Raw genomic sequence first — 26961 nt, 5'->3', positions numbered from 1 at the left:
AATGAGAGGTAACGAGTGACAGGTAACGAAGTGAATTTATATTCCTGCTGGCCTCAGGATGCCAATTTACTACCGACCAGTTGCAAAGTGGCTTTCAATTGTCACTGACCACCGGCAATCTTTTCCCCTCTATCAAAGGGCAGAAGGGCACTAGAGTCAAATGCGAGTTGACAACACCACCAGAAACCGAAACAGAAACATAAATCGAAGGGAAAAGTTATTCATTCTTAAAAACGTGATCCGTTCACCGTCGTAAGATACATTTTCATACTGACGGTTCAGAGTTCTGAACTAAAATAATCCAAAGATCAGCCTGAGTGGAAAATACGTGAAAATATGCGTGGAGTTTAGTAGCGGCTAATCGAGCCGTGACATCAATGGTACTCACAACTGCACAGTACAACGAGATCGTGATGCGGATATTGCGACATTAGAATCCTGAGGGGAGGATCGCTCAATTGTAAAATTCCTTGAAGTCGGTCGCGTGGCTTTTCCTTCGAAGAAGAGGACAAAGATCAGCAGCTATTCGGCGCTGAGAAAACGGACAAAGGACTTCGTGCGTAGCCAGAGCCTCGGCTAAGAGGTTGAGGGTTGTGCTTTCTCGGGTCGACTCCTTTTCCTCAGAGGATTTAGAGCCATCTTCGACCCTGAATCTGTGTCCTTTCAGCTCCGGGCGATCGGGACGTTCCGAGTTCACCAGGTGCGAGCCACGCGTCCGCGAATAACACTCAAGGGTCAAAGGACTCGCTGTAAGATTGCACCAAGCTCGTACCGCGATCAAACCATGCTGAGCCACCCGGCAGGTGTCCCTCGATTCTTTTGTCGCGGATTTCTCGGGGGCTGTTCCTTTTCACTAAGAATATTCTCGGGAGGAGTCAAAGCTCTACTTCGGTGCTGCGGTCAAAGAGGTCCGATACCGCTGAATCAAATCACGCTTGATTTTATCTGTCACGTGTCGCCAACGATCGCGACACACGGTAGATTCCATATCTTTCACCAAACCACGCACACCGAGATTCGGCAAAACTTTCGTACAGAGTGGGCAAACCAGAGGTGGTGATATTCGCTGGAGGTTATCGAATGAAATGAATGAGTGACCTTGACGAAGCATCGGTTTATTGTGGGGAGAAAGGTGGAGCCGTTGAGCCCCAGAGAACAAAGAGATTTCGTACCTCTTTGTGCGCCAGTCTCTCACCGCGGTTCTGGATCATGCCGGGAAAGTGTATACCTAATGTATAGCAGAAAGGGGGATGAGGTGGGCGCGGAATAATAAGGGAGTGATTTGCATCCATTGACGAAACCGACGCGTTGCCCCGAATCCCGACGCGACGAAACGCCCAACATCGTGGTTCACTAGGTAACTGAGTGTCTCCAAAATTGCTTTCCGTTGTCGAGATTACTGTTATTTGACGTAACGTGATTGGTTCACCCATTTGAACGTACCGCAGGACGTTCATCGACTCTTTTTTCTCCCCTCCGAAGTATCGTCACAAGAATTAGAGGTCAGTTTCAACAAAATGCGGGACATTTTGTTAGAGCTGCCCGAATCCTGGACGAATCAACGATCATGTATGCTGATCACGTTGTTGTCTAGACAGGTACAAAATTTCAGTGGGACTATGCTAGACCGACTCCAGACTCTGGAACTGACGCCATCGCGCTTGCTAGGGGAATGACATCAGACGGGGCAAAAGGCGGTGACATTCAAGTCAATCAACGACCGGCCAGCGCGGGGACTAAATGACCTTTTATTGCTGGTCCCACAGGACGTCGGGTGCTAGTCGCAATCTTTCCCTGGCTTGCTCACCCTTGGCCTCCGCCATCACCGCCCTTCTCCACCTATGCAGAGACGTGAGTCTCAAAGTAAGAGATTCACGCTTTCAATCTGTAAGAAATGAGAAATGATGGAATTTTTAATTCCCGAATGCAGAACAGATGTTTAAGGTAATACGAGCAAATGAGAAAACGTTATGTTAAGTGTTGGGAAAGGGGAATATCAGTACATAGGGACGGGGAATTAGGCAGTTATGGAAGAAGCATGAATTGAGGAGGTTGTTGGGAAAACATTTTCACAGCTAATGTTCTTATCCGGTTGGTGGAATTCCAACCTAACCCAAGCCAAGCCGTCCTAACGTAGTGTAATCTAATGGGGGGAGACATAAGCGAGGCATCTAACCCTTGATTCCCCTGACTCTTGGACAAATCAACGCATTTGTCCCGTTCGTAAGTGCGTTACGCACCCCACCGAAATAATATCTACAAACGTGCACGCGCTGGCATGGGACGTTCAGTCACCTTCGATTTCTATGTATTACACGCACACGAATACATTATATATTAGCTACGAGTATAATCCACGACCACTGAGTAGAAAGAACGGGGAAAAATATGCTGATGAACAATCGAGCACCATTTACCAAAACGAGGTATACTCGTATATAAGGTTCATGCAGCACCTACAGTGACGTGCATTTTTCCACTACTGTCCATTTCCTGGTTGTGTGAATATCCTTTATCATTCCAAATAGCGGTTATTGACCGGTTCCGGTGTCATTCACAGGGGGTATACACCGATACGTATACATTTACACAATATAACTTATATGTTGTATAACTATGTAAGGTCGAAATATGGAAGTTATATCCGTCCCAGTGCCTTTAACGTTACGGCTTCGTGTTGGAATAACATTTGTTCGGGGTTCAAGCTAAATGTTTTCGTTAAACATTTCTGAAATCGTTCACCGCTGAATCATCGGTATTCGTTGAAAAGTTTTTTTTTCTGGCTTTACCGCCTTTGTTGTTTTAACGGTAAAAGCATCCGCGAACTCGGAGACACTTCTTGAAACGCTTAAACTACTTCGTGGACCGCAAAAGCCGCTCTCAATATATCTTCGTTGAATGTGAAAGCTTGCGTCACTGACCTCGCTGCAAGTAATATACCGTTTCAACTCATCAGGACTACAGAGTTATGTATGCAAATGAAAACTATATGGAAACACAGAGACGCGGTGGAGTATGAGTAACTAGTCTTATGTCATAACTACACGTGATCAAAACACGAATGGTCCTGGCGCCATTTCTAATTAAAAATGTCAAAGCTCTACGTGTAATGGAGCCCAAACACGTGATTCTAGTCAGGAAACGGATGACTTCAAAGTTATTAAAGAAAAGAATTGACCAACATATGTTGTATAATATTGTAGATATCGAGAGAAGCTTGCGATAAGTTATAATTTCGGACCTGTGAGAACAGAGTCGTCCAATCTTGGTGGCAGCATCATCCATTCTGGCGGTAGAGGTCTCGGATGCTGTGGACGCGTGGACGACGACAGGAAACGGAGGAGTGAAAGGGGTGGCAGAGAAGCTGGAGGAGCAAGACGAGGAGGAGTAAGAGGAGGAAGAGGAGGAGGAGGAGGAGGAGGAGGAGGAGGAGGAGGAGGAGGAGGAGGAGGAGGAGGAGGAGGAGGAGGAGGAGGAGGAGGAGGAGGAGGAGGAGGAGGAGGAGGAGGAGGAGGAGGAGGAGGAGGAGGAGGAGGAGGAGGAGGAGGAGGAGGAGGAGGAGGAGGAGGAGGAGGAGGAGGAGGAGGAGGAGGAGGAGGAGGAGGAGGAGGAGGAGGAGGAGGAGGAGGAGGAGGAGGAGGAGGAGGAGGCTCTCCATCGCAGTCCGTCGCCTTCTGGGTGGAGGCGACTGCGCGCGCGCTCCCCCGCGAGCCTCCCCTCTATTGATTTTGTAACATCGTGCCCGTCGGTCGGCGGGTCCTCCACGTCCCCCACAGCCGCCCTCAACGACCCCTAGCGGAGAACAGAGACGCGCGCCGATGCATATAAGCGGAAACAGCTCGTGTATTCCCCGCAATTATTCTCTGGCCACTTTTCGAAATCGATTATGAGAGACCGGAAACGCGGCCGACTGTCGCTGGGTTGAAGGGTGCGGAGGAATCTTCGACGTCGAGAAGCGAGCCGCTCTTGGAGAATTTGCAATTTCCTCGGGCAAATTGCGGTATTAGTTACCGTCGTAACGTGCGGTAGCTACGCCTACCCGACGGACTCCGTAGTCTATATACACACCTGCGCTCACCAAGCCGTAAGAATTTCGCGCATGTTTGTAGCGTTGGGACGTGCCGTACGGCCGTAGGCGTAACTTGGCAATTACTCGGTTGTGTTCCCGTAAGCCTTTACGTCGCGCACGCGCACCCGACTTGATTCAGCAAACTTTAGTCTCTGTCTGTCATTCCATGAACCGGCGCGACGCCCTTGTGCCATTCTATGCTGAAACTACAGAGCATTGCCAATCTATGCAAAAGCATTGCCCACCTGACCGTGAAAATTTCTGATTTGAAACACTTTCCCTACTGTCGCCAAATGCTGGTAACCAAATACTGTATTGACGATAAACCGTTATCCACATCTTATCACGCGCTACACTGTAAATTTATCAACCATATTTAGCACATTCGGCAAGCAGCGGATGTTTCATTGTTAATGGATATCATCTACTGACGTAATGGATGAGTAAAATGAAAAAGAATGCATCGGAAATGTCATGTCACAGCATAGATAAGTGCGACCATTTTGATAGGTCTTTCAGAAACACTGACGAGCAGACGTCGAAACGTTCCAGCAAAATATGTGAAATATTGCGCAATATATCTAAAATATTTGATACTTTGCAAAATTACGTTGCAGCAAATATGTTTGAACAATGTAGCAGAAGTATTACACAACTTAGATCTGAAATAATTTTAATTCGGCAGAGTTACGTTTCGAATCATTGCAAAGTTACGTTGGTGCAATGCGTATAAAATGTTTTCAACTTTGCAGAGTTACTATGCACGAAGTTGACGCTAGCAACCAGCAATAGTAGCCAAACGTTCTAATGTTTATTCTAATAAGGTAGCGAAGACCGACAATCAAAATTTTGTGAAATACCTTGAACCCCCGATACTTCTATGAAATTATGAGGATAAAACTGAACTGCATTTTTCTATTTCCAAAAAGTTTAACGGTTTTGGTTGCTAACTTTGGTTCCTAGCTTTAGCTTCATTTACTTTGCGGCAATATTTCTGAAATATTGCTTGCTGTGTGATAATATTTGATCCTAAGCGGCAAAGTTTTTCTACTAGAACCTGACTCGACGCAAAATTGACAACTACATCAGACGCTCACGCTCGCTCTCTCTCTCTCTCTCTTCACAATCCAGCCCTCGTCCCTTCCCTCTATCCCCCGCCGACAAACTACGCGGCTGAAGTTGAAGTTGAAGTTGAGGCGAAGTACCACGTGCGTGGTCTGGCCCCCTTCTCACTCACGGGCAAGCAAGAAGTACTTGAGGGCATTTGCGGTGGATTCGGCGGTGGTATACGAGTATATAGGTACCTTCCCAGTGGGTGCTTGCCCGGAGCCCCACTTTGGATACCCACCACGGGCCCTCGGGATCGGGGGCTTTTGGAGAGGCACGACGAACACTGCACGATATTCCGTGATAATCCCCCCGCCTCCTCCATCGCCTCTCCGCTCCACTCCTCACTTCTAGCCGTTGCCCTAGGAAGGGTGCCGACGTCGCATGGCGTGGTAACCAACTACCTACTTCCTTCACCTAGGGAAACCCTCTTTTCATCTCCGGATCCTTAGTGCTACGAGTAGACCAAGAAAACCAACCCTCATTCACGCTGAACTTTTATTTTCTGGGCTATTAACACAAACAATTCATCGTTATCGGTCTCACCTGACGTAATTGTGAATGAAAATACGAATTGAAATGTTGACGGTAAGTCGGCAATTTTTCAATACCATCCTGCGAACCATGTAGGTATATTCAATCAAAAAAAAAAATTGTATAGAAAAGATGAAATGCTTGAAATGTTTGATCTGGTGAAATAAGAAGTAGACATGCGATATTTAATTGATTTCTTCGTGGACCCCCCGGAGCTCCGCTGACGATAAAAAATATTCGGCTCGACATCTGGTGCATCGTTTGTGCAAACTTGTTTCCGTTAAGCCGGCTTCGGCGCAAGTCAGGCGGACTGGGAGGATTGGAGAGAGAGTATATAGTCGAGGACCTTGTTTCGTGGGATATCCCCTGCAACGCGCAGTCGATATTGCGCGGATTCGATCCATTTCCGAATTTTCTAACGGCTTAACAAGCATCTGTGACTTGCCTGGTTCTTAAACTTCTTGCCGTTATATGCTCTTTGCTCCCTGTCTTTGAAGATATTACGGTACCAGAGAGAGAGAGAGAGAGAGAGAGAGAGAGAGAGAGAGAGAGAACAAAGAGCCACCAATTAGCATATGAAAAAACCTCTAACTTTGCTGCGCAATATTCAGTGATCACTCACAGTAATATTGCCAAAACATTGCAGCAACAGAACTTTTCAAAGTTTTGAATATTTCTGTTACATTGCGCGAACATTGCAAAGTTTTCAGGCGAATGCGCAATAGTTCTACAATGTTGCAGTATAAAAATATCATAGCAATTTACACACAATATTCCGCGCTTTGTGGAAAATTTCATGTGCAATTATGCTCTCAGTAATCACGCAGCGAACTACATAAATCGATGACACCAACTGTGCGAGATTTGCAAGAGAATTTCGGGTTCCAAAAACTCCAAATACCTTGAAGTATTTTGAAAAACAGCTCAACACTTGGACTTGAAAGCAATATAACCTTCAGGAACTTTTCCTTTACACTTGAACAATTCGATTCGCTTCCACCCTCGCATGTATTGTTTTACTTATTCGAACAGGGTGACAAAGCGTCGCCGGATATATTGGATATTGTCGGAAAGTCCGAGTCGAATAGTTGCCAAAAATGCGGGAAGATGCGCCGACACATCCCTGGATAGCCAAACTGGGATAATAACGTGATATTAAAGCCCCGGGTGGTCTCAGATCCCAGGGGTCCTCGTCCAGCTTCTACTGGTCAGTGCGACCCAGAGTTAGATTGTCCGCTGATCCGTGCTGCCCGGTGTTTCATTATCAGCCCTAACCGTTATTCCTCGAACAACCGCGACGCCCGGCCACACACTCGTTATTATGCCCTAATCCCAGTGTTTTACATGTTATGAGGACGCCCAGAATGGCTCGTAACCTTCGGACTTCAATCTTGCGTTATTGCTCCGGTCACACACGCCCAATTTCTACCCCGTAACATCCGACTGATTTTACATAAATTTCATTTCATTTCATAGGCTGCACCTGTTATCAAGACTCGCTGATTTACTTACTTACAGGAAATACTAGATTCCGCAACTAGTGCGCACACGTGTTGCGCGTAGTATTTCTCGCAACCGAATGCGCTAAATTCGATTTCTCGTACTCCAACGAGTGCGCAAAATAGAATATTCCCACACTACTGCGTTTGGGTACGTAAAATCGAATTTTTCACACTCTGTTGGGAAATTTTTTTTTTCTAATTCGGATAGCGTGAAACATGTGGCAAGAGTCAATCAGTATTGGGTAACCCACAATCTAATTTGATATCGTACCGTTGAACCTGGAATTTCACAATATAATTATGAATTCAAAAACCCTACCCAACGTGACAATATTCCGTTTGATCTTTCATTTGAGACACTAGAAAGAACAAAAGGAGAAAAAATAAAAAAAAACCAGGTCGACTAAGGCTTTGGAAGCAGGCACTACATTCCACCTATTATACATATTTGAGTAACATAATTGATTCGCGCCCCTCGAGGTTCGTCGGCTAGCCGCGGTGGTCCAGGGCGGCTGCGGGTCGCGTGACGCGTGACGCGTGCAGTTGTGACGTGAACCCCGCCCACGCACGCTCCGCACGCATGCACGCAGGTCGCACGCCAACGCACTATTAACGATATTAACACGCGTTTAAGACCGAGTTGCGAGTTACCCATGAGAATCCCGTGTCTCGATACATGCGTACGAATTGGATTCTGAATTATTGAATTAGCAGTTTCTTCTTTTTTTTTTTGTTGCTCATTCGATATTTCTTTTCGACTATGATGTCTCTACTGTGAATCTCACGCAGTACGCTGCAAAAATTTGAAGATACCTATGTATTGCAATTGAATTTGCAATGTTTCAGGAATATTGTGCAATGTGATCGAAATGTTTGAAAAATTGCCAGCGTTACGTTCCCACAATATTTCTGCAAGGTTGTAGAAATTTTGCACAATGTAACTAAAAGATTATAATTATATTGCGCGATGCTTTCGAAATATTTTAAATATATCAGAACATGCGATGTAATTGAGAAATTACAACAGTATTGCACAATCTATTTCAATTATTTTAAACCTTTCAAAATTACATTTCTGCAATGTTTTTGCAATATTGCGAAAGCATTATCGTGCAATGTGGCTAAAACGTTGTACAAGTATCGCGAAACATAATTAAAAGTATGTAAAAATATAGCGCACTCTATTTCAAATATATCAAACCTTTTAAAATCACGTCGCTAGAATGTTTCGACGATAAAATTTTTGCAGGCATGTCATGAAATATATGCGGAATTCCATGCAAACTCACCAAATGTCTAACCCTCAGAATTTTTAATTTCGTTAAAAAAAATTCTCCAATTGTACTAACTCTGAAACAGCACCCTGAATTTTTTTAGATTTCTTATTCAACTGGTTAATTATTTATAAATATTGAAAGCAATTTTGAAACGGGAGTTTTTAGAAATGTGTAAAAAGTTCGTAATGAAACCAGTCCAGAAATGTTCTAATTGAAAAACAGAAGTTTTGACAATTTTTTGGTCATTCACAGACCGTTTAAACAATGTTTCAGTTCATCAAAAAAATTTTAAAAAAGTCCTGAAAGAAAATAGAAAAAAATCAGTCCATCATATGCCCGGTCTTGAAAAGTTTGGAAAAGAAAATACAGTTTTTCAATACTTATAAGTAATTAATCAGTTGTATAAGAAAATCTAAAAAAAAATCAGGGCACAGTTTCAAAATTAAGAGAATCGCAGAAATTTTTTTTAACCAAATCAAAAACGTTGAGGTTCAGACGTCGGTTGGATTTGCATGTAATTTTCCATGTGTGAAAAGCCCTTTCACCAATTATTATAAGCCGTTTGAGGCAAGACCGAGAATCTCTTATAAAATCCGCTATCCCAGTGAAGGCAATAAATCTCAGAGCCTAGACTCTCGCGGCGAAGGTTGGTGCAGAGCGTTAGCGATTCGAGGGTGGGCGCGCCCTCGCATAAGCTGGTTGTATTGTAGCTATTACCAAGCCATGCATCATTGGTAACAACCGCACGATTTCTGCTCCCGGCGCCTGTGCTACAGCTCGACAGCGGCGCTGCAGAGAAGCCGAGGAGATGCTGCATGGCCACGCAATGACCAGGGTGCAGAGCGCAAAAGGTTACAGGGGGTTGCGCCTGGGAAACGGAGCACCTGATGATGGCGTGCTACGGGCCAACCATCTAGGACCACCCAGGTGCGGACGAGACGAACCAGATCCCATCCCTACGGTATTAGCATCGTTTCGAACATTAGCCGAATGCGTTGACGCACGGTGAAACTGGGGAGCTTCTAGGTACCGAGTATTACTCATCGGACGATTTGTCCGCGTTAATCACCCTTCGGAGGGTCTAAGACACGCGGAAACGCGTGCAGCAGCAGTTTGCCGCATCACAATTTTCTATAACCATCGAAAGCCAAGATCAGTGCAGTCATTTGTCGCCTCACGCAAACGATAAATCAATCCAAAGATCAATTTTTAACATTTAAATTACAACGATTATAACGTAAATGACTATCGCTATTTCGGTTTCAGGTATGACAACTCGGAAGGCAGCAGACGCTAGAATATAGACAGAAGCAACATTATATAGTTTATATTTTTCTGCATTCGTTCCACGCAATTTTTAATCAGCGTTATCGGTTTCTTTGCGTTCAAAAGCGCAGTTCGAGCGTAATGTTTTTTTTTCAGTAACTAATTTTCCCCTTGCCATAACTCGGTCAGAAAGGTTTCAAACAATAATTGGAAAATGAAAATTTATCGAAAATCTTGGTTATCGTCCGAGGGGCGATGTCACAAATTCAAAAACACACAAGGTTTAAAAAAAAATTAGTCATTTAATTTCGCTGAACATCGATCGAATGCGGAGATAGATCATTAGGACGACATATACTACTTTAAACAACAGTGGATCGTTACATAAATCACAGTTCCATATTCTGTAATTGATAACGAAAAAATAATACTGCACAGACGGAACCGCGCTCGAGCTGCGAGTCCTGAACACCATTCGCTGAACGAATAAGTAGATGGGTATACAGTATACGAGACAATAAACGCCCCAGTCTGTTACATTAATTCGTAATAATTCATGGAGAACGCACCCCTGTTTTTACCCCGCGAACACACCTTGCCACCCTATCCAACAAATACTGCAGTTCGTGACCGGCGCAGATTGTTGTTTTAATCAAATTAACGACTGCACGCGGTCGTCAAGGTTTATTTATGGAGATTAGACAAATTTTGAAACACGAATTTTAGGGTATTCTCGAGAAATTTTCCGCAGTCATTTGTCAATTTCGAGCAATTCACACCGCACCAGAATTTTCAAACTTTAGTCTTAATATAGCGGCATTCGAACGCGGTTACATTTAACGAATCAAATACTCAGTTGAGAAACCTTCAAAAAATTTATCAATACATTTGATCTATGTATTGATCGTCGCACATGAAGCTCTTGTATGAAACTGCACGGCACGTCAAGCTGAAGTGCATCTAGAAACAGCGAGCGCCAACATCGCCACTGCACGATACACGAGATATGAATTTCCAGATGCGGAAAGACAAGTAGGACGGGAATTCCAGGCAGGTGACATGCTCGGTGATGTATGGTATCTTTTCACGCCATCGTACTATCAGTTACAAATTATATATACCTACAACGGTCGATTCAATATTAGCCTTACTTATAGACGTCAATAATGTGTCGAGCCTTCGAAAGAGGGAACAGCTCGTCTCATACACGTATCAATAAAATACAAAAGCGAGCATATTTGAACTGAGAGTAAATGAAATTTCTGTTGAAAGATAGTCAACGCCCATCTACAACCCCTTTGTAAAGTTAATTTTCCATTCTTGATATTTTCAACTCTGCGATATTTCGTGCAATGCACCCCAAGATTTTTTCAAAAAATTTCACCGAGATTCAAAAATTCTCTATGAACAGTGCCCCAATTCACAGAATATTTTGAAGATTAACGGTTTGAAATGAAATTGAAAATAAATTCGACGTCAGAAATTTTCGAATGAAAAATAATTTTCTCTGTTTATTTGATAATTATTTCAAATTATGCTTTGGAAAATACATAATATCGCTGAAATTCTTCACGAATCCCAAACCTATTCTGATTTCCGCAAAAATTTTCGGTAAAATTCTGTGACCGTGATTGAAAAATTTTTTGTATTTGTACAAATGACAGGATTTTTTCCGAGTTCTTCGAAAAATTTCACATATTACTCGATGAGTTTTAACGGGATTCGTTAAAAGAAAATGTCCAGCATGCGGGGCGAAGAACGGAAAGCAGCACCCACCACTGGCTGCAGCCTCCTGAGGAGGACGTCGGGTGGCGTCGAGTCGGGCGCTATAGTAACAACACGAGGGAAACATAGGGAAATCAATATGGCTTCCGTGCCCGTGAGCCTGCCGGACGGGCGAGCCCATTATGAGGGGGTGTTACTCCGGGCCAATCCCCGACCATCCTCCTCGCGGGGTGAAAAAGGGGCGCATGTGCGTTGCCAGGGCAGCCGGATGGGTCGTCGCGGACGTCCCGGTGGCCACGGCGAGGTCGCTGACGTCCTCCGCGGATCCCTTCCTCGTCGGTCAGAATCGAATCGACGCGCGACTGCTCGCGGGTCACCTGGCATCGCCGAAATTCCGTCACCACATGTTCTAACCATCTCTAACTTGACCCCGAGATGTAAAAATATTTAAAAATAAAAAAAAAATATTTAGTGTAAACCCTATCCATTTTTTTTTTTTTCTATGAAAAAAGATTTGAGAAAAAAGTAAAGCAGATAAAGTAGGAAAAAAATTGATATTTAATAATTTGGGCGTTTTTAACAAGAAAAAATGTAACTGTTCACGTCTCAGAAGGAAAAGATTATTCATTCGTAATATATTGAAGACGCAATCGAAACACTTTGCAAATTGAAGGAACGTGATCGGTCATGTTAGATCAAGGCTGCAAATTGATGACGTTCAATAAGAAATATGCATTTCGTATTCCGAATACGATTGTTTCATTTTTAAGTTTTCAAGATAAAAATAATGATGTTACTTTTCGTTTTTTTATCAGATGAACGTGACAGCCGAATAAAAAAAGGACCTGAATATTACATCAGTGTGGAGTTGTACACGCGAAGTTGTTCGTTAAGATGTTTTAGAATAAATATGTAACTCTCTGCATCAATATATAGTAATAATAGTTAAATTATTCTAAATGCCAAGCAGGGAATAATACTTCGAAAAAATCTGCACATTGAAAAATACAGGTATTGCTAAAATAAGAATTGATAAAGTGGGCTGTTGAGACATCACATTAGTTACCGATTGGATGTTCAAACATGCCGAAAATGCTCAAATTTCGTGAGCAATTGTATGAAAATCCGGATGAGTTGGATTTTAAAAGTTCAACGCGAGTTCATTTCCATCCTGGATTATTCTGACGCAATTCTCGAACACCTTCAAAGATTTTATGCAAAGAATTTTCAAACACATTGGTCTACTCGGGATTCACGAAAATTTTAAGGAAATAGTAACTTTTTTCGTAATTCAGAACTTATCCTAAAATATCTCTCGAGTATTTTGAACATCCCCCGGCATTGTGGTTTGGCCTCGAATTTTCATTCCTTAATTGGGAATCTGAAAATATTTAAGAACTTTCCGTGAAATCTCTGTCATTTTCGCTAGGTTTCGGCCTCAATTTTAGACCCTAAAACTAATTGATATTGAACTAAATCTTTGTAAACTACTTTGGATATAAACGGCAGGTATAGCAATTACTGTAGTGGAATTAATGTAGCAATTAAACGCCTGAGATTGACAATTATTCACTGAAAATCAATTAATCTCGGTGCTTCAAAGTTAACTTGGGGTGAAAATTAATAATTGAAATAAATTTCACCCATTAATTTCATTTTGAACTGCACGCATTACAAGGACTGAATATTGGCTATTTTCAATTTTATACACGAAAGTACAGAGAATTGCACAAGTATATTTTATAATTATATGATCCCAACGAATATCGAGCGACATCGAGCTGACAACGCTGCAGTTTCGGAATCTTAGGATATAGAAACATGAAAAATTCCGTTCAAATACAAAAATTAGGGTGGTCATAGTCACTGCTACGGTATTGTTAGAAAGTACCGCATACGACGATGGCTTCCAGGTTTGTGAGAACTCGCTGACTGTGATATCGTGCTGGGGGAGCTACGGTCAACAAGCACTCGAGCGGGAGTGTCGCATACGAAACGTCGTTGGTGGTTTTGAATCCCGTAGATTGAATCACGACCGCTCTCCTATGGCAAATCTTCATATAATGCGGTTGTTTTGGCAAGATTTAATTCGGCAGCTGTGGTGCGAGGATAGTGTGATGAGGGAAGAGAGGGCCCTTTTTTTGTTGTTCGAACACTTTGTGTCTGCGCCCCAATGCGCTGGTACTAACGCATTGGGAGGCGTGGCGGGGGCCCCTCTTACGCATTGGTATCAGCGCTTCATTGGGAAAATCCTGCTCAATAAAGTCCGGCGGACTTTTGGAAAAGCAGAATTGAGAGAAGTTGTGTCAACCCTAGAGATCGGATATCACAGCGTATAGGGTAGTTATTACCTTACAGAATAATTATTATAAATAAATAGACGTATAAACTGCTAAGTGTGACTCATGTATAAAACCGTATTCCTCCCCCTCGCAAATTCCTTGCACATTTCTCTGTCCCAGTGTATTAATTCGTCGCAGAGCTACTCACGTCGTTGGCCGCCACAGACGTATACGGTTCTTCAACCGAGAAGTTTCGGACCACCCCGTCATATCGGCAGAGATTCGATCGTTATATAGAAATCAGTATTTGATACCAGCACTAGTGAGAGAAGTTTCCAACTTTCTCCCAAATCAAAGCCGCGCGGCGGCGGCCCGTGAAAACACGAGCTCGACGAGCAATTGGACCGTGGTTGATACGATTCTCTCAACGCCGTAGATAATACCTGCAGAGCACGAAGGTTGCGCATCAGTCGGTAACAGACGTCGGTAATGGCGTCGAGTAACCGAATCACCAGTGTCGGTAGAAGAGTTTTTGCTGGTAGATTGATAAAGAAGAAGGCTTTGCGGCTTTCGCCGGTAAGTGGAACTGAGAATATCGTCGAGAAAAGAGCGAACAATTTTTCTATTAGTTCGACGCGCGATATTTTATATGCCTGTGCAAAAACACGGCAAATGAAATGGAATGAAGCGTAGTTTTAAACTTGAATCTAGAGATATAAGAGCTTCTTCCGGTCTGGTGCCTTGTCGACGGCCGTTCTCAAAACGTGATTTCTTTCGGTTTTACACATCGAGTTGTTATCACAAAATTGTTCTTTACTAAAATGTATCTTTTTTCGATGAGTAGCGGCGACTTCGGTATTGAAATTTATATAATACCGCTGATCCAATATAAAAATCGCTATCGTAATCATGTAGTATTACTATTTTCGTGGACTGCTCAGTTTTATCTATGTAATAATAGATAAAATGCGTGAGAAAAGTTTTGTTAATTAATTTTTGTTTCGATGATTCTTTAAACTCTATACAAATATTTTCTCTTTTTCCTAATGCTTTGATTGCCAATCTGTCGATTCTGAACTGGCAGAATTCAGTTTCGAGCATAGACGAAGATGAAAATCGAATGATATGAGCCGGCGATTTTAGTCAAAAGGTCAGCTGACGCGGGGGCGACAGGTGTCTTCGATAATATTGGTCATACAGTATTACAAAGCCACAGTATAATAGGCGACCAGTGAACGACGCGAAACGTAAACAAGATCATCTGAGAATTCGCGGCGCCGCAATAAAGACACTCATTGAAATTCACAGAGAAATAAGTGAGTAGATTAGAAAATAATGAAACGATCAGAATTTAAAAACTTACTCGCAATCTGTACGTGATTAACAAGTTTCAAGCCGGCAATTGCTACCATTTTTGTTTTGATTTTCGAATTCTGTAAAGCATTGTCACAGCTGGAAAAGCATCAATTGAAACTCGACGGTAGTGTTGTGAATAAATGATTTTACCAAAGTCTATTAGTTTGGCCTCATCCCATTAACGATATCGAATAATTTAGATTTGAATCTATCTGGACGTATATTTTTAATACAGGTAGCATAATCTACGGATGGATAATGTACTGTAAAATAAATTTCTTGATAACGAAAGCCACGTCCCAGGCTTAAGCCAAGGCCAACGATCATTGCTGTGTGAATGTCTAAAACAACGTCAACGATGCTTACAATGAATATGGCAATTGAAACCTCAGAAATTGTGTATTTAAATTATTCTATAATTTGATTGTAGCTTGATTTTTGTAAAGTGGTCGCGTCTGTTAAATTAATAGGATGTACAGGTACTGTACACAGTATAAAACAGAAGTGAATGATCTAAAGAAGTTCTAGAAATAAAGATAAACGGGAAAATAAATTGCTCTGTTAAAATAATGTGAAAAATTTCATCCACGGAAGGTTAACGCCTGATCGTGATACGATATCGGCGAGATTACGAGCTACACCTCGTGCTTTTATCAGCGATGAATAAAATAATTCAATTCTTAGCCGGTGCAGAGCATAGACCTCGTGAAATTGCCGATGCTCGAAATTATTATTTATTCTGTCTATTTATTGTGATTTTTCTTTTCCCCTTTTTTTGTTGTGAAAGTTGAAACTCTACTTGATGTCATATAAGGTTTGCCGCGCAAGTTAATTCGGCGTTCAAAACAAAATAACAGTGAATAACACCATCTCGTTCCCGATGTATTATGTTGTCGTTATTCCTTGTTAAATTTCCTAACACTAGCTAATTTACATACACGACCATTACGGAATATACATACATCCAATGTAAACACCCTGCTTGAGCATGACAGTTATCTATTTCGTTTACATGCACGATAACGGGAATAAATGTACAAAATATGTGTTGTTTTGGAAAAAATTATATTATCATTTTTCATCACTTCTTGCACCACAATTATGCCATACTAAAATCAATCGATTCATCTGAAATTCTTGGACCCGATAGTTTCTAATCAAGATGAATACTGATGGAGAATTAAGCCATTCACTTTAAAATGCAAATATTGACTCAAATTACCTTTGTTTGAGTAAAGACACAGTTTTTGGAAGGTTTTGACATGTTTTGGACATGTTTCAGAAATTGGGTTATTTTTTCTTCAAAATTAGCGTTTTTCTCGCAGTGTCAGAATAATTCTGTAAAATAAATAACAAGAATTCGATTCGTCGGAAAATTTTACCCCTATGCAGCATAACACTGAGAGAAATTTTTAGTTCCGGTTACCGCTCAGTCCTTAACTATTTTCATTTTTTACCACAATCGAAAAGTATGGTTCTACGTAGAAAATGAAAATTACTATTCTTTCTCATTACGATCGCTGTTGCTATATTTTCTTGTAACTGTTGCGAAAATTTAATACTCGTGCAACAATAAATTGACGTTAAAGCCTTATTTAACAAAAAAAAAGTACAGTAAACCGAACAAATTGATTTTGGGTCGTAATTACCAAAAAAATATCGACAATAGCGCAAAATGTTAATCCCAACAATATTCAAACAGTTTTTTTAACGATACCTGTTTTACTGAATTTTTCTAGTAACTGTAACAAATGAAATTTTTCTCAATATGCCTCGAGAAAATCGTAAAAAACTTAAATCAAGATTCTACGCTATTACGGTGTGCAATAAATCGAATGGTTTAAAACAAGCGAGACAAAAAAAAAAAACTTTTTTACTTTTCCCAGGAGAATTGGCAATGGCGCTGACGATAGCCTTGCCGCTCTCGGATTTGGAGCCGGATCATTTCTACGCCCTGGGTGTACGCCTCCTGTACGATCTAGGTGTCAGGGCGTTGGCGGGGGTGGCCCCGGCGCCAATATCACCGAGCAGCGGAAGCGAGAGCAGCGGCTTCAGCAGCGGCTTCAGCAGCTTAGCAACTTCAACAGGATTCTCAACTCCCGCCGAATCCAGACCAACCACTCCCGAGGACATTCAGGTCCGTATCCCCCCCCCCCCCCCCAAAGTTTGGAGAACATTCGTAATCGAATAATTTCTTACCGAGGAGTTGGTCATTCGCAAATTCGGTGACGCAACGATTTCTAAAAGGAATCGATTTCTTGTGATTTCGACTGCGAATTCTGTGATTTCCGAATCAATGAGATTACCAGCGATTTCGTGTGATATTCGCTGATTACAACGATTACGAGGGTGATTTCTCAGAAATCATTGACTTCTAGACTGTCAATAAGTGAACATTGATTAATTATCATAGATTAACAATAATTAAATTACGATTAGGGATACATGGGTATTCAATCAATAACATAGGTTACTAAAGAAATTGAAATAATTTCTTTATTCTCTTATAAACATTTTCATGAATACTTGAACGTTTTTCACTTATAAAAGAAGACGAATGCTTGCTTGGTTGGAAAGTGGACGAGTGATTTCCGAAATCATATGATTTTTTTTTTTTGTCGATTCCCCATGATTTCCTATACATTTTCAGAAATTGCGAGGAAATCAGGAATCATGCGATTCGAGCGATTTCTAACAACTTATAGCGATTCCCTGTCTGATTTTGGATGAAATGTTTCAATGATTCCTTACGTGACCAGCCCCTCGTTTCTTACAGTCGAATCAATATCCATTCCCACACTGTAGAATCGAATATCTTAACAATATTTCAACCGTTGAAACGTTAATGAAATTTTTTTTATTCACTTACTCAAGCCTTTCACCGAAATTTTGCACAGTATATCCGATACGAAAGATTTGAGAAATTGCGAAACTGCTGAAAAATTAAAAAATTGCGCAACGCATCTGAAATATTATTTTATATCTTGACAATTTACGTTACTGCAATCTTTCCGCGATATTATGAGCTGTGTAGTTTAAACTTTTCCATCTTTTCTCGACAAGCAGGAATTAAACTTATACGTATAAAGGCTCAACTTCAGTTTTTCGTCTGCAGCCCCTGTTAAATCTCCTCCGCCCTCTCCAATGCCTCGTGGTTAGTCCACCGCCTACTACGATCGCCTACGGAAGCAGAGATTTGTTAGATTTGGCGGGAAACATCCGTGGCCCCGGGTGGCCTATACTACACCCGAATCTTCAACGGAATGACCACTCAATTTTCATGGCGAACAGTTCCTCGTACCATCGTCTAGGTGAACACGGCCTCATCGAAGATTATCCAACGGTAATGAGAATATACACTATACCATTTTTCACCACTTTTAGACTATGAATAAATTGTTTTTTGTCTTCAAGTGTTACTGCCAAATATGGCAATTTTACAGGAAAAAAACACGATTAGGGTACCGAAGTATAAAAATATGGTATTTTCAACAACATCGTTTACATCTTAATATATATTTTAATAATCGATCTGATTTGTTCGTATAAAAACTCCTCGAGCGTGCATCCGGTTCTAAATCGTTCAAAAAGAGAGACTCGATCGAATAAACGATTATTGTGTCTTCTTCCTGCATCCTTTGGTGGTCGGTATATTCACTTTTTCGAAACATTGTCAGTATCAACTCGACACAAATCGGCCTGCGTTTGTGCTTTCCGTTTTGAATTGAGGGTGGCAAAAATTGGCAAACAGGCTACGCAAGATATCATCCAGTACCTGAGACTCCAGGTGATTTTACAATAACGAGCAACAGGGAAGTGAACCGCTTTCTCTACAAGACTGTAGGGATACGTTATCGGCCGTTGTCCCAGAAAAAACTGTTTGCTGGGCATCCCGACGTTCGCGAACTTCGAAGACGAACTCGGCAAGCTTATATTCGTCAACTTTGCCGATCTGGTCCAGATTTTTGATAACCTCAGACCTTCCTGCGTGGGTGAATAAAGAAGAAATTCAACCGATCGAAATTTTTACAAAATTTTTCATCCTCTTCAACGTCAATTGGGCAAATGAAAACATTAAATTTTTCCTTTCACTCTACGATTTCACGGTAAGGATGATAAATTTACGGGACACGAGCTGACTAAAAAATTATTGTAATTTTCTGGATCGATACTTCAATAAACCGTGAATTTCTATAACTAAAACTGTTTTTTTGGCCAAGTGCTTTTAAGGTATAATGCTGACGCACAACAAGTACACAAATCAGCTCACTTTCGCCAAGTCGGAAAAATGGGGCATTTTTTGCTTCTTTGCCAAAGACGTCGCCTCACGCCCGACTGTTTTAAAAAAATTTTGGACGTCACTTTTGTACTGGGAAATCGTCGACATGATGTTAATCATTCACAATTGCGTACTATAATCGAAATTATTTAAGAAAATTCTAAAATCAATTCACGTATGCAATTATACCGATGACACTTCTTCTTCTTCTTCTTCTTTTTCTGTTTCGTGAAGACAATTGCAAGTCTCGTACACTTTCATTCGTATTCCGTCGCCAGGCAACATTCGATCTGATCAAATTCGAAGCCGTACGACAAGAGAATTATTGGTGTTTGAAAGAATAATAAAAAAAAATAATTATTTTCATAAAAATTGAAACAGTTTAACTTGCGAAAAAATAATCAGGCAAGTAAATGAAAGCTGAAAAGAATTTTTCAGAATTTTTTTGAAAAATATTTTATAACACTTCTCCACTAAAGTCACGTGAAACTGTTGATGCTGCAATGCACATTAATTTTGAATAATCTTGTTGATTCAACGTTTGTTCCAGAGACAGTGTCAGGACTGCAGCTTCTGCGAGCCATCGCCAATTCTCTCGTTTTAACGTCGTCTACACAACAGGCGAACGACGTAACTAACTAACCTGTGATAAATTACGCGGCAGCCAGCAATAATAACGGAATTTCGATTAACGCGCTACGAAGTACAAATATATTAAGTATGATTAATAGTTTTATGATAGACCAAAGATTTTATTTATTAGCACTGCGCATGAGAGAATGAGTATGAGATGAAAAAACTGAATCGGTGACTTTATATATACAGTATACACGAACACGGTGTACGATTTAGCCGAAAATTACGTAGCGCTCTTTTATTGATGACTGAAAAGAATTTTTTTATATTCTTTACTGACGAAAAATAGTTCCTATGCTGGTTACGGGCTGCAACAATGTGCAATATTGACGTGTCTCGAAATCCATTATACATTATATATTATACTACTATATTATATTGTATTATATTATACTTGTTCAACGTTAAGACTCAAAAGAATATAATATCAGATGATCGCATTATTTTTATTACACGTATAAGAATACATTATAATCTCTAATACTTTTGTAATCTTCGGAGGAGTGCATTTTTGGTAGATTATACGTTACGGAGGAAAATAACTCTGCGCGCACTATCCGATTCATGATTTACTATAGAAATTGTACGTACCTACTTACATGCAAGTAACGCTGCATATATCTTTTCTTTACTTGTGTGAAATGTTTATCATAAGTAACAAGTGATGTACTGTCCAAATTATTGTATTATGTTACGCATGCCTCACCATTTTACAAATGATCAATCACAACGTACAACGTTGACCATTGTTCTTACTAAAATTAAGAACAATTTTATCTCGAGAAAAAAACAAAACCGCAAAAAATTAAACGAGTGTATAGATGCTAACAATCGTATTTAATATTAAATTTATTTATAATTCAATCAACTCAACGTGACAAAATAGAATTACCTACATGACAATTTGCGTAAAGTTTATCGCACTTGGATGCTTGCGAAGTTAGGCTAAAACGATTCACGCGTGATGAAAACTCGGTTGATGGCCGATTGCCGTTGTTGCGACAGGTATTCCGTGCCTTTTGCGTAAAATGATGTAGTTGAGAAGGATCGTCCAGAGACGGCTGACCGTTGCGAAGATAAATGTTCTCGAGAAATATGACCGTGGTTATTTTTAAAATGAAACTACCATTTAAACCATCCAAAGCGGCACGGGAGGCATTTACAATCGGGCAACAATAGTGATAAAGGTTTTATTCTCTCTAACAATGGACGGCCATTGTTGCGAATAATGGCAAAGACAAAAGACCGCCGACCCACCTACACGCCACCCCCGCGCATCCACCGACCACCAGTACCGTGCTCTCACCGAATCACGTGACCGCCAATACCGCGCTTTTAAAATATCATCGTACCCACCGTTTCGTCCCAGCCGCGTGAGTTGTTCTACATTCCAAAAATAACCCGGCGAAAAAGGATTCCTGCAACCACTTTCGAACGAGTATTTCAAAAATTCAGACGAATTTCTCACGAACTCTGATTTTATTTTAATTATGTGTAATATGTAGATTTGTTTCCAATCGATGTATCCAAATACAAATAAAAATTTCTGCCAAATCATTCGAAATAGTTTATAAGTATAACGATAAACGCATTTTCAAGATTTTCGATCAAGTTCGGAAGTATTGAAAAAAGTTACTAATTTCCTGAAATTCAATTAGACCTCTGAAGATATTTGTATTACGTGAGAAGCTTCTACGTTAAATGTGAAGTAATCAGAGCTATCAGAAGTGTTCGAAACGTGACTAAAAAACAGTTAGATGTAACAGAAATCATTCGAAATAGATTATAGACGATGAATACATTTTCAAGATTTTCGATAAAGTTCCAAAGTATTGAAAAAAGTTACTAATATCCTGAAATTCAATCAGACCTCTGAAGATATTCGTATTACGTGAGAATATTCTACGTTAAATGTCAAGTAATCAGAGCTGTCAGAAGTGTTCGAAACGTGACGAAAAAACAGTCAGGGGTAGGTACTTTGACACTTATTCCGGGGAATCGTTCGAAACTTCCGCGGAGCAAAGATGTCGTCACTACAGGTAGTAGTCCGGTTATCTTCACGCTTCTTGATTGTTATGTGCGTGAAATGTGCTTGGCTATTCGGATATTGATGTTATTGTTAAGGGAACAATCGCTCCGTCAATAGGCCGCCACGACACAATGAACGTACGTCTAGAGATATATTCCGACCCTGCTGCAATTCGAGGTGCTCAACCGTCAACGCTGCAGTTCAATAGGTACTCATTGTGAGAGAGTTTCCTAATACTTCCTTAATCATCAATAGAGCAATAAGATAGATCAGACAGAGACATGTTCATTTATACCATAAAATTGAGGTTAGGGATCACTTCTTAACCACAGGAAGAAGGAAAATTCTATGCAAATTCTGTGGCTTAACTGTTACGTCGATACACGAGAAACATTGTAGAAATGGAAGGAAACACCTGACGTAAAATAACGTTGTTAATTAGATGTCAAGCAGCCGATGTTACCAGCTATATGACGCCAGATGGCAAATCAACGATTTTCGAATCTTAATGGTAATTCACGAAACGAGCTTGACGAATTGAAAAAAGTACGTATTTCAATAGTTTCAAATTTTGTACCGTCGGCATTAACTTGTTGCACAATAGCTGCAGTCAGTCTTCCGATTTTTCGCAGGAAATTGAAATCAAGACTTTAAAAGTCTTGGGATAAATTACGCTTTTACAGCTCATCAAACAACTTCAAGAATTCTTCTACGATGAAATTTCACCTCGGATACATTTCAAACCTTCGAAAAAAAATCTCAATAATCGAATTACCTAGAATAATTTTTCAATTATATCAAGCGAACGAAAAAAGCTCTCACTCGAGACTTGGGCTAATTTTCACGAAGATTTCGTAGCAAATGAGTCGAAAGAACCGGAGGCATCACTGACTGCGGCAAAAGTTTTATTATTGCAGTCGTTGTTGTTATTATTATCATTATTATTATTATCGTTATCGTTCCGTCTCCCTGAATACCCGTGTAAATACGAGCTTTCCGCTCGCGACACGTTGCCCAGATGTGACTAGCTCTACGGACACGGGTGTAGGTTCGTGTGTGCTCATCGCATGTGCATGAATGACGGCATTATGCGATCCATTCATCGGCTCACCGGGTGTTGGCAGGACGGGTGTGATCATATTTGGATTTTGAGACACGAACATCAATATGTTAAACTCTCTGGACGAGCGGGGTCTTTTTTTTTCAAATTAAAACTCTGCCCAAAGGGAGTGAAATAAAAAATGAGAAGAAACTCTGGAACCGGCCGAATATGAGGGCCGGAATACCGCCGGAGGAATATCAAAAATCGCAAAAAATCATTCGAGTTTAACATCACTATTGTACCTGCCTGCCTTTTGTCTCTGCCTCATTGTTGTCAGTGCACGCTATCAAAGCCCCCACCTGCACCCGAGGCTCCGCTATTTGAGCGTCAAAATCCGGGGCCGTCCCTCAAAATCGACAGCGTTACGGTATCTGAAGTACAATTATCCGAAAATTGTTCGTTCACATCGCCGAACAAGTTGATTTGTAAGGTGAATACAAAAACTTACCTACGAACGTAGTAATCACGAGTAATCGAATTGCTAATTTCTGACAATTTTCCATACCTACACTATAGAAGGTATTTCTAACCGCAGATTATTTTCCCACCTGTTATTCTCCGTTTTTTTTTCAATCTTATTCGCGATTGGATGGGACAAGATTTTCGCGGTGATACTGGCATCGCGGGGAAGGTAAGGGGTGAGAGAAAGAGAGAGAGAGAGAGAGAGAGAGAAGTTGGATGGGGGCGCATAGAGCAGCTGAATAGGAAGCGACACAATGGACCAGGGTGGCTGTGGAGGAGTATTATCAAATGGGTTCCTCATTCACATACTGGTCCCGGTGCTACCTGTGTCTGTCTGTAGCGGTGTCTGTCTGTTATACTTATTCATGCCACCCATTGTGTCTCCACTGTTGAGTTGAGTCGAGTTCAGTTCAGTTGAGAACGCGATGGAACGTGGCACAATGCAGGAGCCGGAGGAATATGGGGCCGGTGCTTTCCTCGCTATGAATTCATGGGGCAGGGCAGACAGGCAGGTACATAGGCTTGCATGTGTGCGTACGTTAAAAAGAAAATTGTATCGTCAAATTTTATCCGAACAGGACGAGACGACACGGGGTCTGAAGGGAATTGCGCATGCGGCACGCGTCGTCCTGCAAGGACCAACCCTCGCACACTTGCCTCTCACCGCCTTCTTCTTCTCCTCGGCCGGCATGACAAAATTTTGTCACACTTGCGCAGAAAATCCTCAGTGTACCTACCGTCGTACAGTAATTCGTTCGCCCGTCTCTGCAGGTCATCTGCGACATCAGCGGGAAGAGAAGATGAGCACAAGACGTTACCCATACAAAACTCGACGCGCCTCCTCTCAATACTTCATTCAGCCGAAGAATACCGGCTCGTTCTCTCGCGCTCGCTATTTTCCTCACAGAATGCAAAGTTTCAAAAGGGAATTAAGGATTCAAAGGCATCTTTGCAACCTTCCGAGTATACGTGTACTGAAAAAGAAAAAAAAAGTAAAAAAAAAACAAAAAAAAAAACGTACGTCGTATGCATGCGAGTGTATATTTCGACTCGTATCTTTTTTTTTTTTTCTTCTTCAGCTCGTCCAGTCGTACATTGAGAATTATTCGCGCGGTGCCGTCGGCTAAACCGAAATCAAATTCATACCGTCCATTTCGACGTTCATTTTCAATATTTGCACCATCTGATTACATTATGCAATTCGAAACCGTGAAACAGTTTATTTCCCACAATTGAATAGCTAGCCCCTCGTTCCCGAACCGCGTGACCAGCCGGGAATTTTTATATTACAATCGAACAATTGATCCCCCGCCTTTTCCTATTTCGTTGAGTTTTCATGAGACTTTGGCACGAAATACTGCGTACAGCGTTGATATATATGCACCCTCCTTGGATACCCTGCTTATTTTTACGAGACGACTTTTTTTGCCAGACAAATTCAAGTGACAATTTTTCGTTTGCCCGAACAGACGCTCCTACCCTCGTCCTGCACATTAGCATAAAAATCCTGTCGGTCATAAAAAAAAGACGCTAATATTACGTATATAGAGGAGCGACAGGGTTCAATTGTTATTCATATTTTATGGAGTTGCCTGCCACGTGTAAACTCCGCGCCCCCGTACCGTACCTATGTATACATACATATATTAGATGTATCCGGTCGTTTCCTTTATATCGCGATGCCTTCAAATATTCCGAATGTTTGCTAAATACAACGTCTCACGGTAGTTTATTGGCCAATTTTTATCCCCGCGTTTCCTAGTTTTTTCAGTTTTCTCATCTTTTTGCGTCCGCCTTATTGATAATCACCACAATTTCCCGTTTCCTGAAAATAATAAAATATAAATACACTATGGAAACTATCAGATCGGTTCTCATTAACCGTATACATTTCCACCCACGATAATATATATATATATGTAATCTGTATACCCATCTAACTAATCTTTTTTTTTTTTTTAATAAACACGTGGTCCATGAAATAACCAATCTTGATTTACTTCTTTTTCCCGTTCAGTCGAGGATATAGGTATAGGTACTAGAATCAATTTGTTGATATAAAAAATGTGGTTTTTTCCCACCCTGATCGTGACGTTATATATTTTCCGGGCCACGGGGCAAAATGGGGCCCTAAAGAAAATCGAGGTCCTACCCCCAAAAAAGAGAAAAAAAACCGATAATTTCGTGGCTGATTGGAATTGAGTTTATTACTATCCAAACGACTCGTTGTAATCTTAATTATTTATATCCAAATACTTCTATCACTGCTTATGCGTACCTACATTAATTTACCGAAGAGTTTCCAAAAGGTTTTTCAGTCCAAAATGTACACTTTGTTCGTAATTTTATTACGAGATAATAGCCAGTTGAGTGTTTATAAAAGTCATACATTTACAAGCTACTGTGATTCTTCCGAGAAATAAATGATTAAAAGTTATAAACAACATCTCAGAAAAGGTTTTTCAACCCGAATCGTTTTAGAACGTTGAAACCTGGTATATTCATTCAATTTCACTCTGCGACAAGTCATATTATCTAAAAGGCAATTCTCTACAATCTCACCACCGTCGTTTATTATTTTATCAAGTTGGTATTGTTGTATATTCAATATTTCAAGATTTCACTGGTAGTGATGCTAAACAGAGATTAGCAGTATTGAATTGACTGGGGACAAAAAAAATAACAATATATTTCGGTAAATTTAAAAGGAAAAGTTTTCCATACGAAATGAACCATCGTGAACCGAACTTGAAAGAGTTTGCTAAATTTTTCACATTTTGAATGCAATACGAAATAAAAAATCCTTATCAAAAAGCTGGTTCATAATTTTAGATTCTTTTTTTTTTTTTTATTTCATTAATTCGATAAAAACTCGTCGTGCGACCATCTCGTAATGAAATTATCAAAATAGGTATTGATTTTCGACTGTACGGTTTCCTTGAATAAAGAAATACGTCAAAACGCGAAAAATGAACTTGATTTTGTCAGTAAAGTGAAATGCGGGCGAGCAGTGAGCGGCAAAGAGGAGGAAAAGGATGAAACGGGGAGGCAGGAAGGGGAGAGGATTATCCATTCGAAACTAAAACTTGGATCGCGTACAATGGTTGATATAGCTGCCGTCATATCTCCGGTATCTCTTCGGCAGATCTCATTGTGACCAACCGCGGGGGTGGCGGAGTCAGCTATTATGTTTATTAAGTTGGCAAGGAGGGGGAGGCGGAACGGAGGGTGTATTGTCCCGAGCATTGTCTGCCCCATTGTGTGACGTCACGGACCGATAACTGCCGATAACGCCGAGCCGTAGCAAGGCTTTAACGGAGATTCGCAAAAGACGA

General features: G+C 40.9%; 2 protein-coding genes across 5 annotated transcripts in view; one reads left to right on the top strand and one right to left on the bottom strand.

Annotated features, from left to right (window-relative positions):
- SoxN (SoxNeuro) overlaps nt 1–26961 on the bottom strand; it is a 308059-nt gene that overhangs the window by 261858 nt on the left and 19240 nt on the right. The window lies entirely within an intron of this gene.
- On the top strand, nt 14936–21590 carry LOC124212388 (uncharacterized). Its single transcript, XM_046612333.2, has 4 exons — nt 14936–15078; nt 17005–17255; nt 18234–18461; nt 19948–21590. Exons 2-4 carry the CDS (start codon nt 17016–17018, stop codon nt 19999–20001), a joined length of 522 nt encoding a protein of 173 aa, XP_046468289.1. The 5' UTR covers nt 14936–15078; nt 17005–17015; the 3' UTR covers nt 20002–21590.

This window comes from Neodiprion pinetum, chromosome 2 (assembly GCF_021155775.2).
Source record: "Neodiprion pinetum isolate iyNeoPine1 chromosome 2, iyNeoPine1.2, whole genome shotgun sequence".
In the NCBI taxonomy this organism is placed as follows: Eukaryota; Metazoa; Arthropoda; class Insecta; order Hymenoptera; family Diprionidae; genus Neodiprion; species Neodiprion pinetum.
This window is presented reverse-complemented; position numbering and strand designations above follow the sequence as displayed.

What these genes read in the sequence shown, in the direction of transcription:
- LOC124212388 (XM_046612333.2), top strand. Translation starts at nt 17,016, where the DNA reads ATGGCGCTGACGATAGCCTTGCCGCTCTCGGATTTGGAGCCGGATCAT. An exon ending in CCACTCCCGAGGACATTCAG is followed by an intron (nt 17,256 to 18,233) that starts GTCCGTATCCCC and finishes TTTCGTCTGCAG; the next exon opens with CCCCTGTTAAATCTCCTCCG. An exon ending in TCATCGAAGATTATCCAACG is followed by an intron (nt 18,462 to 19,947) that starts GTAATGAGAATA and finishes CGTTTGTTCCAG; the next exon opens with AGACAGTGTCAGGACTGCAG.